The sequence below is a fragment of the Etheostoma cragini genome, chromosome 7, assembly GCF_013103735.1.
Source record: "Etheostoma cragini isolate CJK2018 chromosome 7, CSU_Ecrag_1.0, whole genome shotgun sequence".
NCBI classification, from domain to species: Eukaryota; Metazoa; Chordata; class Actinopteri; order Perciformes; family Percidae; genus Etheostoma; species Etheostoma cragini.
The window spans coordinates 708,290-721,841 of record NC_048413.1 but is presented as its reverse complement, the minus strand read 5'-3'; the positions used below and the strand labels follow the sequence as shown (position 1 = coordinate 721,841).

Below are 13,552 nucleotides of genomic sequence, written 5' to 3'. Positions count from 1 at the left end.
CGGGCCGACTGACCGAGTGGCTGACAGACGGGCCGACTGACCGAGTGGCAGACAGACGGGCCGACTGACCGAGTGGCACAGAGACATTTCAATCTCTCATCAGTCCGTTTGAGAGGATGCGGGGGTGGAGGTGTGGGGGACACAGGGACAGGAAGAAGACGCAGGGAGCCAACACTTTCTCAGTTTCACACCACTGCAGAGCTACGGCTATTCTTCTGTCTTTAATCCCAGAGGAGCAACAACACACACACACACACACACACACACACACACACACACACCAACACGGCATGGTAAAACAATTCATGACACATGAAGACACACGCACAGCAGGAACTACGCCTCAACTAAAACAGCAGTAAATAAAGAAGTTCTGATTGTCTTATGTGTAATGAAGATAAAAATCAGACACTTTTATACTTATAATTTTCCTTTTACTCGCTATTTTCTTTTTTTACTCATTGTTGCCAGTTTATTTTTGATACTGTTGTAGATTATGGTTTTCCCTTTTAGGAAGGACAATACTAACGGAGCCCTTCTGCAAATGTCCAACTCAGTGTCCTCACAATAACATTGGACCATTTCCATTTTCTGCCAGTGTCAAATGTCAATGCCATCTAGGATATTTAAATTAAAACTGAAAATGATGCCAGGAGAGGTTAGACGTCTAACTATAAGTCGAGAAGCCCTGAGGAACCTCTGAATGTGTGTGTGTGTCTTTCAAACAATCCTGCAGGCGTCAAAGATAATAAACTGATTCTACTCGGAACCGAGCAATCGGCCGGTTCTTAACGCACATTCCAAATTAGAAAATACAAAACTGAAAATTTACAATAAATACAAGAAAATAGGAGTGAAAATTAAATTATGTAATCTTTATTAGCATTACGTCTGTGTTTGTGTGTGTGTGTGTCTGTGTCAATGGGTCTTTGTGTGTGTGTGTGTGTGTGTGTGAGGGGCAGCGGATTTTAGAGGGAAGTGTGTGGGAGTGAGGCTGCCAATGCCTTCCCACACACATACACATCATAAAACACTCTTAAAACACACACACACAACACACACACACACACACACACACACACACACGCACACATCAGGCGGGACACAATGCACCAGACCAGACTTCAGTCCTGCTGTGACCTGGCCAAGAGAGAATCACACACTCACGCAAACACTCCACACAGCTCCGTCTTCATTCATAAGGACAAACCCTTTCACAATAAAAGAGGTCAAACTTACCAATATTTTAATAAATCGCAAAGATTAGAAAAAAGGTAACCTCTAAAAAAAAACTGCCTTTCTTCTAACTCTCCCGTTGTCATCTCACAACCCTTCAGATTTAGATTGTGACCCCTTGGAGGGACTCGACCCCTAGCTTGGGATTCCCCAGACTAAATACTGAACTATTGAACTATCTATAAAGTATTTCAAACTAGCTCCACCTCGACTGGCAATAACAGTTAAATGCTGCCTGCACATTGACAATAATAATAGATGTAAATGTATGTAGGAAAACTTTGTATGTTATAACAGATATGTCACAGGGGCCATTCATCTAAAGAATTAGACTTTTTATACTGTTACATTTTTCTGATAATACTTCTTAAAGAATCTCTGAAGTATCTGAGTACTTCTTTAACTACTGAAGAGTAGTAGGCTAACAACAAGCAAACCGAGATGGTCTTCGCACAAAAAACGGATTTGTGTGTATTTTGTATGTATTTTGTGTGTATTTTGTATGTATTTTGTGTGTATTTTGTATGTATTTTCCCGAAACAAACAGAACTACATCCCGGTCTGTGTCACGTGTGTAACCGGAAGGAAAGTAATTAAATAAATGTACACATTTTAACCCAAACCAAAATCCTTTTCTTTTTTTTCAAAATGTTTTATTGGAAAGAAACAAGACAATACTTCCAGTCACAGATACAATTTATCCTTTTTTAACATATATGCATGTGTACGACCAACACACACACATACTACTGGTTATTTATGCAACACAAAGGAACAACAGCCGGCACACATTCAACTGGGTCGTACTTCTACATATGTAAATAAAATAATGTGTTAAAAATTTGACTGTACATCCTCTCACCGTGTATTTCATTTTCCAAAATCCAACATCCTTTTCTAAACTGAATGGGTTTTCATGGGTAGTCGTCATGGTCTAGTCCAGCAGAGCCGGACCTGACCCACTGAGCTGTGGAAGTACTGCATGGCTGTGGAAGTACTGCATGGCTGTGGAAGTACTGGATGGCTGTGGAAGTACTGCATGGCTGCTTCACGCGGGGCGATGGCCTGGATGCAGCGATGGGGCCCCTGGAGAATCCTAGTGTAGATGGCGGAGCGGGGGCCCGACATCCTGGTCTGAGGAGATGTAGGACTGTTGTCCTTGGTTTTACACACAGTTTGATTCGATTTTTTAAGGATCCCCCTTATGTGATGCACATGAGACACTTTCAGACAAAACAACCACATTAAATAAAAATAAGAACAGTAAAACTAACACTGTTCTTTCATACTCTTCTTTACAGAATCCTCTTCATACACACTTATATATACATATATAGTACACCACATTCACATGTACTGAATTTTCTAAAGTAAAATCTTTCTAACAAACACATAGGGTCATTAGATGTTGCTTCACTTGTTTTATGCAACCATGCCTGCTGTAGTTGTGTTCTGGATTTAGGAACTGTGTAAAGACCCCGGGGGGGGGGCTACGTGTGTGTGTTCTAGTTGAATGTGAACTGGTTACACGTCGGCGCCCATGCAGGCGGGAAAGGACTGGATGTGTGCCCAACCTGTGCCACACAGGACCGACCCACGGCCTCATTCTCGTTCCCGGGATAGGGACTTCATCATCATCATCTTGTTCCTGACTTCCTGTCTCCTGGTGAGGACGCCTGGTTGGAACGTTGGCCCCCGGCCAGGAAACAAACAAACACATGTAAACTTAGCACGAAAAGTAAGGACATTTGGGTTTGGTACATTATTTCTCTGTGTTGACAATGAATCTTATTCTGTTGGAAAGACTGTTTATGCATTTGTGGGATGAGCAGCAGCGCTGAGTTTTTGGGTTGCGACCATGAAACATGTCCCAGATCTTCTCTGGCAATGTCAAACAGCTTATTCTTAGTTTTAGTGGATTGGAGGATTGAAGTTTACAGAAACAAGACATATTTATCTTCCCTTTTTAAGACTTTTTGTTAGTTCTCACAAACACCACCTTACTACTGTACCACTAATTTACAGTACTTTTGTGAATCTATGGTCAATAACCCTGATTTATTTAGAATAATACCTAATAGTTGAGTTAAAAAAGCAGATATTTTGAATTATTTTGACTAATAGATCAGAGGAATGAAAGTGATTTGTATTTGCAAAGAGCGTTGCATGGAATCCAATCTCTTATTTGTGGTAATTTAGTTAAAAAGAAACCCAAATTTCAGATCTAGATATTTTAAAGGGGTCAAATTTTACGAGAGGACAACAGGAGGGTTAACTGGCACAAGCAAGTATGAGCACATTTCACCCATCTTAGCTTCACTCCACTAGCGTGCATTTGCCGTTGCAGTTCCAAAAAAAAGAATGGATTGGACAATTGCTTTATTTTCTCATATGTAGTCTATATCAAGTTTTGAGCAGGTTCTAGAAATGTAAAATAAATATGTTTACACCAGAGGAAACTGCCTTTTTTTTCTTTTGTTTTTAGGCCTAACCGTTCTCAGCTGTTCTTCAGGAGAAAACATGTTTGCCTTCTCTGGCAGAAGTCGCGCCCCCAACAATCAGCTGGTTAATAATTATTTATAATCATTAACTCACGTTGTCGTATAATTTACATAACCGTGTGTGTGGTCTTCAGGCTGCTAGCATAACTGACCTGGGGCACTGATAGATGAACTAGCTGGATGGGCTGTCTATGATGGACTTCTCTTCAAGGCTTTGAAAGATAACTCATGCTTTGTTCTGAGAGAGAGGGTGAGAGAGAGAAAGAAAGAGACGTAAAGATCTTTCTTTTGGATTGGGAATAGCAAAAATGCATTGAAGACAAACGTTTTAATCCAAACAAAATTGGAGTTATGATGAGATTATCATTGCTTTCAAACAGCAACAATTAATTTACCCCTGGGGCCCATTTAATACTGGGGTTCGGTACCCATCCCCACTAACCTGCCAGCAAATCTCTGCACATCCACTGAGTCATAGGTGCGTGTACAATTACCACATCTGGATACAGACAGTACTCCTGTTGAAAAACGATAAGAAACTCTCTGTTCTGACCAAGCCTTTTATTACAGTTATTTAGATTTACCATCAGTGAGGAAGAAGAAGCCAACTCCACACAATACTCTCTGAAGGAAATGAGATTGGCTCCATCCATCCAACGGAGAGGACACTTCCTGTCCCAGGTCATGACTAGCAGGGACTCCGTAGATCTCGCGTAAGTAGAAAGGACGCTTCCTGGTGCCAAGGGTTGACATGAACAGCTACGGATCAAGGAGAGTGGGCACTTCCTGTTCTTGATGGTCAATAACTGAGACTCCAAAGATCCATTTAAGAGAGAGAAAGACTTCCTGGCGTCAGAGGTGACTTTCAATGAGTCCATAGATCATCAGAAGTGAGCACTTCCTGAATTCAGCCCTGTGAGCAAGTTTCATTGATCTGGATACATAGATCTCCTCCAGGTAGACCAAACACGTCCTGGATACATAGATCTCCTCCAGGTAGAACAAACACTTCCTGGATACATAGATCTCCTCCAGGTAGACCAAACACGTCCTGGATCCATAGATCACCTCCAGGAAGAACAAACACTTCCTGGATACATAGATCTCCTCCAGGTAGACCAAACACATCCTGGATACATAGATCTCCTCCAGGTAGACCAAACACATCCTGGATACATAGATCTCCTCCAGGTAGACCAAACACGTCCTGCTGTGTTAAATGCTTTTTACCTGTAGTATTGTCCGTCTAACCCTAGATTCTGTTCGTAAGCAGGCCACACCTGTGCTGTATTTACACCTGCACCAGCAACTACATGGATGAGCACAACATTGTCTTTTTGAACAGTGTTCTTCTGCATTACCCTTGCACACATCTGTTATCTGTTGTCTATCTTATGCACTGAGGATAAATGAGGCTCTAGGAAAGCTGCCAATTGGATCCTTTCTAAGGAACTGATTGTGAAATTACAGATGCAAAGAATATTCTATTCATTTGTGGAAATAATTTCTTTGGTAACATGTTATCCTTGAGAATCACCTCACATTGTAAAAGATTGGAGAAACAAATGGGAGAGGATCTTTTTTACTAAAGGACCTGAATACTTCTTCCACCACTGATTCACTGTGTGTCGTTGTCAACATTCCTGCAGTGGACACCGAGGACAAAATAACTTTACAACACTGACATCTGGAGGACGGACACAGTAAGGGCATGCAGGCCGTGATGGCTCCTTCTTTTCAAATGGACTTTAGTTTCCACTTGTTTCTAGTCAACTGCAATGTGTATTTCACCTTTACTAGAAACAACACTGCTTTCCTCTGGAATCCCATATCTCTATGTCGCCGTCATGAGGCCGAGTGATCAGCCTGTGCAGGTTCAGTTTGACATGTAGACCGACTAAGCGGACCCAGTTTACGGGCTCAGCGTAAGGCGTGAAGCGCCTGGCGCGGGTGTGTTAATTTCGTGTACAAATCCACTTTATCTAGTTCAACGGTGGAAAAAAGGGTCCGAGCACCGAGCGCATGGTTCAGAAGGGTTGTTCTCGTTGTCTTCATTGATCATAGGTGTGTTATGGGCGTAACATGTAATAAACCAATCAGAGTGTCATCCCCCATTCCCTTCTAAAGCCAGGAGCGTTTGTGCCATGGCGCAATGCTATCCTTATGATAGTGGATTTGCTAAACAGGAAGGAGAGATATTTAGGAGAAGAAGCTGCAACCAGAACTCCAAGAGGTGAAGAAGGCGCTAAAATAACAATGGAAGGCCTGTCATTGACTTTAGACCAGGTTTCTGTTGACCAAAGGCCCCTCTGCTGCCTCAAGATGGCAACACGCCCTGAACGCACCTGAACACACCTTCCTGTAAGACCAGCAGGCCCATGGGCGCAAACATGAGCGCAGGTGCATCGTTCATTTGTCATTCCAACTCTAAGAACATGCAGTTATAGATGACCATGTTCAAATCAAGAGTACTCGCCACTGTTTATTCCTAGTTGCTTCTTGTTTTCATTCAGAGCTGTAGGTATTTAAATGTGAAGGCCTAGTAGTCATTATGGCTAATCAAATCAGTGTACGCAACACCTTTAAGAGCATTATGTAATGTGATATTCATGTATTAATTTATTATTTTGTGATAATGTTTCAACAAGTGAGAGCACAAATGCAACATGTGTACATGTTGAAGTTGAAGAAATCCCAGGATCCCCAGTATGATACATATTTTAGGATAGGAGACAGATGTTATTAGGATTTGATTGAGCTGACAGTTTAATGTTCAACTGCACGACCCCTCAACCTCCCAACAGTCTAGAAAAGTAAAACCGCTGGTCCTGAGGAGAGTCTACAGCGGCGGGAAGGACCCCCAGCCACAGGTGGATGACATGTGGATACTGGACTAGATGGACTTTATTGATCCTAAATTGAGAAAGGTTCAGTGCTCCAAAAGCAAAATATCAGACACACACACATAATCTACAAGAACAAATAAATACAACAGAATACAAGCACTGTATATATATATATATATATATATACATACACATATATATAGATTTGAGTATAACCAATGTCTGTGCAAGTTGCACGTGGTGCAGTATTTTGATGTATATGAGATTTATCTGACACTGATTAAATTCATTGCCCAGCCCTGTGTCAATATGATCCATAAATGAATGGAGAAATGCTGGAAATGGAATTCAAATTGAAAAACGTCCTTTGAATTTTGGTTGTTTTATTCACTTCCAAAGAATTTGAAAACTCGGTTTAAATGGTTTTAAAACAGCATCCTGACTAAACTTTGACATGCATGTCTTGCAAACTCAAAAATTGTCATTTATTTAAGTTTATTGACTTTTTTTGATTGATTTAAAAAGTCAAAAGACGTTTAAAAACAGCGTCAACAGCATCAAAAGGGGACAACACCTTCAGCAAAAAAAAAAAAAAAAGGACAAGTTCCTGGTCGACGGGAAGACAAGACAAGGGTTAAAAAGTTATGGCCGAATTTGTAAAGAGAAAGAAAAACTACAACTCCCAGCGTCCCACAGTGACACAACAACAAACGAGAGGCAGGCAGCAGCTGGGAGAGAAGGAGAGAAGGAGAGAAGGAGACCGGGCAGACTGCGTGGAGAGAAGCAGAGAGAGAAGCGAGCGGCCGGGAGAGCGTCCCTCCATCCATGGGGGCTTCCAGCGCACCACAGGCGGACTACTGACCGACGGACAGCCGCTCAGACATGGCGAAGAACCAAGAAGTGGAGCGCATCGCTAAGAAGCTGGATAAAATGGTGCACAAGAAGAACACGGTGAGTGCAAAAAACACACAGTTGCTGCATCCGCACAAAGCACGCGATCAGGTGATGGGCTACCTTAAACAGCTGGGGGGGGGGGACATTCTGGAAACACGGGGGCTTTCAGCTGGGCTCATCATGTCACACAGACCCGGCTCGCTGCTGCACCGGGTTTTGCTGATGTTGGGGTGAGGGGACAAGTTTGGCTACGAATTAAATCACTACAGCTATTGGTTGGAAAGCAGCCAATTAAATCACACACACCTTGAATCAATTACCTTCAGAGTGTCACTAGTGACACTAGTAGGGGCGGAAGAAGGTCCAGGTCCTTTACTCAACCCCGTGTTGCCTTCCTGGCAATCATCACTCCTTTTATTGACTGCTTTTAACTTGTTCTTACATTTTCAGCCCTTTTTTCTTCCAATGTGTCACTTTTGGACGTTTTCAACCCTACTTAACACTTTTTAACTTTAGTTTTACAGTTATTTGGGAATGTATGGTCAATAAACCTCATTTATAGGAAATTATACCTAATGTTTGAGTTAGAAAAGCAGAAATTAGGAATTATTGAGAATACAATTAAAGGAATGGATGTTGATGATAATCCCAGACTGGAATATGTCAACTTTTACTCAATACTATTTCAACAACACTTCCAATTGGTTTCAAAAGCTATAAAATTAGGCTGAATATGGTAGGTCACCCACGGGGGAGTTTTTACTCGACCACTTACAGACAAGACCTGATCGGCCCCGTCTGGTCCACAGATCACAGATCTTAATTATTACAAATGACTAGAGGGCAGCTAATACTCATCCCTGCCAGTAGAGCTTCTTTTCTTACATTCTATGGTATGGACACGTCTTTGTCCTCATTAAGTGATATAATAAAGAGAAGGTCTTGTCTAGCAGGGCGCTCAGCCCCACCCAGAGAAAGCTCCACTTACTGAACTTCATTCTTGTGGTTCCATCGTGCTGGAGGTGAGCCTCTGTTGTCTCAGGCCGTCTGGGTGACAGCGGCTCAGCTGTGGGTTGGCGTTCTGGGAAGAATCCATAAATCTTTATATGAAATGCAAAAGGCCATCTTTGGTTAAATGAATGATGCCCACTGAAGAACATCGTCACGTTGAGAACTCCATTTAATGGACAGAAAGTTGGCAGAGACACATGCATTGTCTTTCATGTTCAATGGACACATTATTATTACTATTATTTCTATTATTATTATATTATTATTATTATTGCCAGGTTCGTCCTGCTTCATCCCAGATGTGGGGAGTTGACCTCGATGTGATAGTTTGTGTTCTGTCTACAGGACGGAGCTCTGGACCTGCTGATGGAACTAAAGAACATCAAGATGTCACTGGAGACCCTGCAGGTAATGACCTCTACCTAGACCCCCTAGACCCCCTCCACCCCCTAGACCCCCTACAGTCAAACACCAGATTAGTTACCACTGCACTACAGTCTGGTAGAGTGAGACCTGGCATGCGTGGCACTTCAGGGCCCCCCCGTAAAGTGCAGGTTCAACTAGAGCCCGGCCCCTAAAGGATTTTTAAGGCCGATAATCAATATGAATGTTTGGTTATTTAAAAATCCGAAATGCCGATATATCGGCCAATTTATATATATATATATATATAAAAAAAAAACTTCTGTAGTTTTTTGTCCCAACAGAACAGAGGAACAGAAAAATATATTTAAGCTATGATAAATAAAACAAACTTAAGATATGAAGTGTAATGGCCAACTTGGATATCTTTTTATGTGTGTAGTGTGCGGTAGGGCAGCGTGAACCGTTTGTTACGTCAGACCCAACAGCCACTGTTCAAACCTCCATATTTTACAAGTTCGGAGTGAGAACAGGTTGATTTCTTAGAAAAAGATTCAGTTTAACATGTTATCCAAGATACTATATACCCGTGTTATATAAGTGCTATTTCTCTCTCTCTCTCTCTCTCTCTCTCTCTCTCTCTCTCTGTGTGTGTGTGTGTAGTCCACCAGAGTTGGGATGTCGGTGAACGCGGTGAGGAAACACAGTTCAGAGGAAGAAGTTCAGACTTTAGCCAAAGCTCTCATCAAATCCTGGAAGAAGCTGCTGGGTACGGAAGGGTGTGTGATGTGTGCTCTGGTACTTCTATCGTTGTGAGGACCGAGAGGTTCAGCCCACGAGAGTGAGAACAAGGTGTCAGTATGTCAGTGACAGAAAACAGACGTACACGTGTGTGAATTAGGTGTTGAAGTATTATTTTTATTGATGTTAATTGTTTGTTCCATAAAATGGTAAATGATTGGTAATGTCCAAGGTCCCAGAGTCAAACATGACATTCTCAAATGTCTTGAATTGCGAGACCAACAGCCCAAAACCCCCAAAACCCCCAAACCAAAGAGATTTAATTTACACTCATCAGGTTCAGGTTATTAATTGGTATCTGTGTGTAAACGAGGCTTACAGTCTAAGAGGCAGGAGATCCTTAAACCTTTGAAGACCACCACATAACAACCGAAGACTTTTGGTCCGTAGCTTCTGTCCTTTTCACAGAGCAGACTCCCCAAAAGTAATTACCGAATAGAACAAATACAAGACAACCTTGATAAAAGGTTGAGTCCCCCCCGCCTTATATATATTCATAGAAAAAAGCCTACTTGCTGTATCTGGATTAATCCGGTGTATGCAGATTAAAGCAGAGCAGAGCATGGTGCCTGTGTGTGGGCTCGGGTGCAGGTATGCCCTGGGTGTGTCCTCAGTTTGGTTGGTGTGTTGTCCTGCAGACGGGGCAGAGGGGAAGTCTGAGGAGAAGGAGAAGAAGAAGGAAGGTTCTCCTGTGAGGTCATCATCCACCTCCAAGGACTCCGGCAGCAGTGAGAAAAGGTCTGTCCTTTCTGGTTCCACCTTCAGTTGGATGAGGACGGATTGTCCACTCAATGTCTCTGTAGGATATAAAGTCAACATGTCCTGTTTCTCTCACTCCATCGTTTCTCCTCTTACTCAGCAGCAAGACGTCAGGGGAGTCCCCTACCATGCCGACCACACCCACCTCCCCAACCCTCCTCCCGAGGGTCACCTCCTTCCCCCCGGCCCCCGTCACCACCGACAACGTTCGGAACAAGTGTCGAGAGCTGCTGGTCGCAGCGCTGCAGACGGATGGTGAGGAAATACGTTTTTAGTGTTTCACAATCCCAAAATGCCCCCTACAAATGTTAAGTCATACTGTGTGTGTGTGTGTGTGTGTGTGTGTGTGTGTGTGTGTGTGTGTGTGTGTGTGTCTTTTCCAGATGACCACAAGACCATTGGAGCGGACTGTGAGCACCTCGCGGCCCAAATTGAAGAGGATATCCTTTTTTTTGTGTCATCTGCAGCTTTAACATCACAAAGACAACAGGGGTCCACGTCTTTATCTGGGTGCATGGACAGGGTGTGTCCCCCTTTGTGAGATAAACACTTGAGTGAGTGAGTCACAGCTGTGTGACTCACTGAGGACAGGCTAAGGTACTGAAACGTCTCTCTGTGTAATGCAGTACAGTTCAACAGCCCCAAAAACTGCATCCTCCATACTGGTCACACAGTCCTCTCAATTACCTGATCTCCGTAAGCCAGTTACCAGTTGTGTATATATTTTATTTATGTACCTATATGTGTAGTTTGCTCATCCATACTGTGCTGTTTTAGCCCTTGACTGCTCTTCGTGCCCACAGATCTTTCAGGAGTTTAAGTCAACAGATATTAAATATAAAACTCGCCTACGAAGCCGGATCTCCAACCTCAAGGATCAGAAGAATCCCGACCTGCGGCGCAACGTCCTGTGCGGGAGCATCTCGGCCCGACGCATCGCCTCGATGACCGCCGAGGTCAGACCTTTAGTCTCCTCCTCCTTTAGGCTGTCTGAAAAATGACAAAATGAAGATGTTGGCATGTTCTGGCCCTGACGGTTTTATTGCAGTGTGAGAGCAGGCCAGTGGAGAATGGGGGGGGGGGGGGGGGCATCAAGCTCAGCCCCGCTTCAAGGCAACTGGGCCTTGAGTACGCCTTAGTGTTAAGGCTAGTTCAGTTGGAAGGGCAAGGGAAGGTACTGCGTGAATGAAGGCTCATACTAGAGCTTCATAGAATAATTGATTTAAATTAATCACCAACTATTTAGTTAAATTTGACTATTTTTTTATGAAAAGAGTAAAAATGATCTGATTCCAGCTCCTGAAATGTGAAGGTGTTCTAGTTTTCTTCACTCCTCTGTGACAGTAAACTGGATATCTTTGAGACTTCGACATCATCTTTGGTTGAACATTTTTCTCCATTTTCAGACATTTTAGAAAATAATCAACAGATTGACAGACTAATAGTTGCAGCCCCAGCTAATACTGCGTGTGTGTGCGTGTGTGTGCGTGTGTGTGCGTGTGTGTGTGTGTGTGTGTGTGTGTGTGTGTGTGTGTGTGTGTGTGTGTGTGTGTGTGTGTGTGTGTGTGTGTGTGTGTGTGTGTGTGTGTGTGTGTGTGGGTGTGGGTGTGGGTGTGTGTGTGTGTGTGTGTGTGTGTAGGAGATGGCGAGTGCAGAGCTGAAGCAGATGAGAGAGACTCTGACTAAAGAGTTGATCCGAGAGCATCAGCTGTCGAAGGTCGGGGGAACTGAGACGGACATGTTCATCTGCAGCAAGTGTCACGGAAAGAGCTGCTCATACACACAGGTGTGAACACACACACACGCGCACACACACACACACACAGAGAACTGAGTTTGGACAGTTGTAATGAACAGTGCCCTGTGTGTGTTGTAGGTGCAGATCCGCAGCGCTGATGAGCCCATGACCACCTTTGTGTTGTGTAACAGCTGCGGCAACAGATGGAAGGTAAAGAACAAATGTGTATATATAGTGAAGTACACAGTTTCTCTGGGTGTACTGTATCTTCTCACATGAATGAGTATGCACCCGTCCTCCAACCACCACCTCACGGGAAATGTGAATGAGCCTGCGATAGGTAGAAGAAAAAAAATATATATGTGAAAATTCAAAAACAAACAAAGGTTGCATTCCAATATGTGAGCTTGTCTTATCTAAAGCTCTGTAAGACTAACTGTAAGCCGTACACTGGCTGCCCGTCATTATTGGTATGGATTTTCAAATGGTAATGATCACTTGGAAAATGGTCTGATACCAGTCTCACAAAAGCCTTAAAATACTGGCAATGGTACCGGCAAGTACTGCACCGATGCGATACCAAGGTCTGTAGTATTTTTGGACTAAAGTACTTTAGCCCAAAAGAAGTAGTTTGTTTATGTTGTTTTAGCATTATGATTATCAAAGCAGATGACAGGAGAAAGTTCTATGATAGTCACTGTTTGTTCATGTTTAGAGTTTAAAATCAAAGATTGAAATCATATCCATACAGGGAAAGTGTATGTCAGTAAATATGTATGTAAATATGTGTACTCTACACACACACACACACACACATCTATATATGTACACACACACACTGTGTGTGTGTACATATTTAGCTCTTTACTACTTTGGATGTGTCCGGTGTTTTGTTTTCATGATTTCTATCTGCTGTTATTCTGAAAGCACTTTGTAACCTTGTTAAGAAAAGTGCTATAGAAATAGTTTATTACTGTGATTCTTATTCTTCTTCTTATTTTCTATATAAAGGGATTGACTGACGTCGGCTGAATGAGTGTCAGTAACAGACTCTAGATGGCAGCAGACACCGGACTCCTCTCCAGTCAGTGCTGCTTCCCTTCCCCCTTTTCTCTCCCTCCAACTCTCTCTTCACCTGTTTGACTTCTTTTCCAACTTTTTCCTCATCTTGTTTTTTCTATTACTTTACTATTTTGGCCTGTTCTTGTTTCCTTCTTCTCCTTCCTCTTGTCTTTCATGTTCTCTTTGCTCAGATATTGTCTCGTCCCTCTCCACATCTCCTCCTTCGTTCCTCCCTCCCTCCCTCTCGTAGTTTTCTGGCCCCTCCCTCCCTCCCTCCCTCCCTTATTTAACTCTCAGCTCTGGGTCAAGGTGAAGCCACTGATTTGAGAATCTGGTGTGTG

General features: G+C 42.9%; 1 protein-coding gene across 3 annotated transcripts in view; it reads left to right on the top strand.

Moving 5' to 3' along the window:
* Positions 1-7,266: 7,266 nt before the first annotated feature.
* tcea2 (transcription elongation factor A (SII), 2) overlaps positions 7,267-13,552 on the top strand; it is a 9,997-nt gene continuing 3,711 nt past the window's right edge. For 2 of the 3 annotated variants that reach the window (XM_034877719.1, XM_034877718.1), the window contains exons 1-9: positions 7,267-7,534; positions 8,834-8,896; positions 9,515-9,620; positions 10,291-10,390; positions 10,512-10,666; positions 10,795-10,851; positions 11,213-11,367; positions 12,051-12,197; positions 12,288-12,359. In XM_034877719.1, coding sequence (XP_034733610.1) covers positions 7,466-7,534; positions 8,834-8,896; positions 9,515-9,620; positions 10,291-10,390; positions 10,512-10,666; positions 10,795-10,851; positions 11,213-11,367; positions 12,051-12,197; positions 12,288-12,359 — 924 coding nt within the window. In that variant the 5' untranslated portion in view covers positions 7,267-7,465. The remainder of the gene's footprint in view (positions 7,535-8,833; positions 8,897-9,514; positions 9,621-10,290; positions 10,391-10,511; positions 10,667-10,794; positions 10,852-11,212; positions 11,368-12,050; positions 12,198-12,287; positions 12,360-13,552) is intronic. The other variant, XM_034877720.1, reaches the window with a different exon arrangement.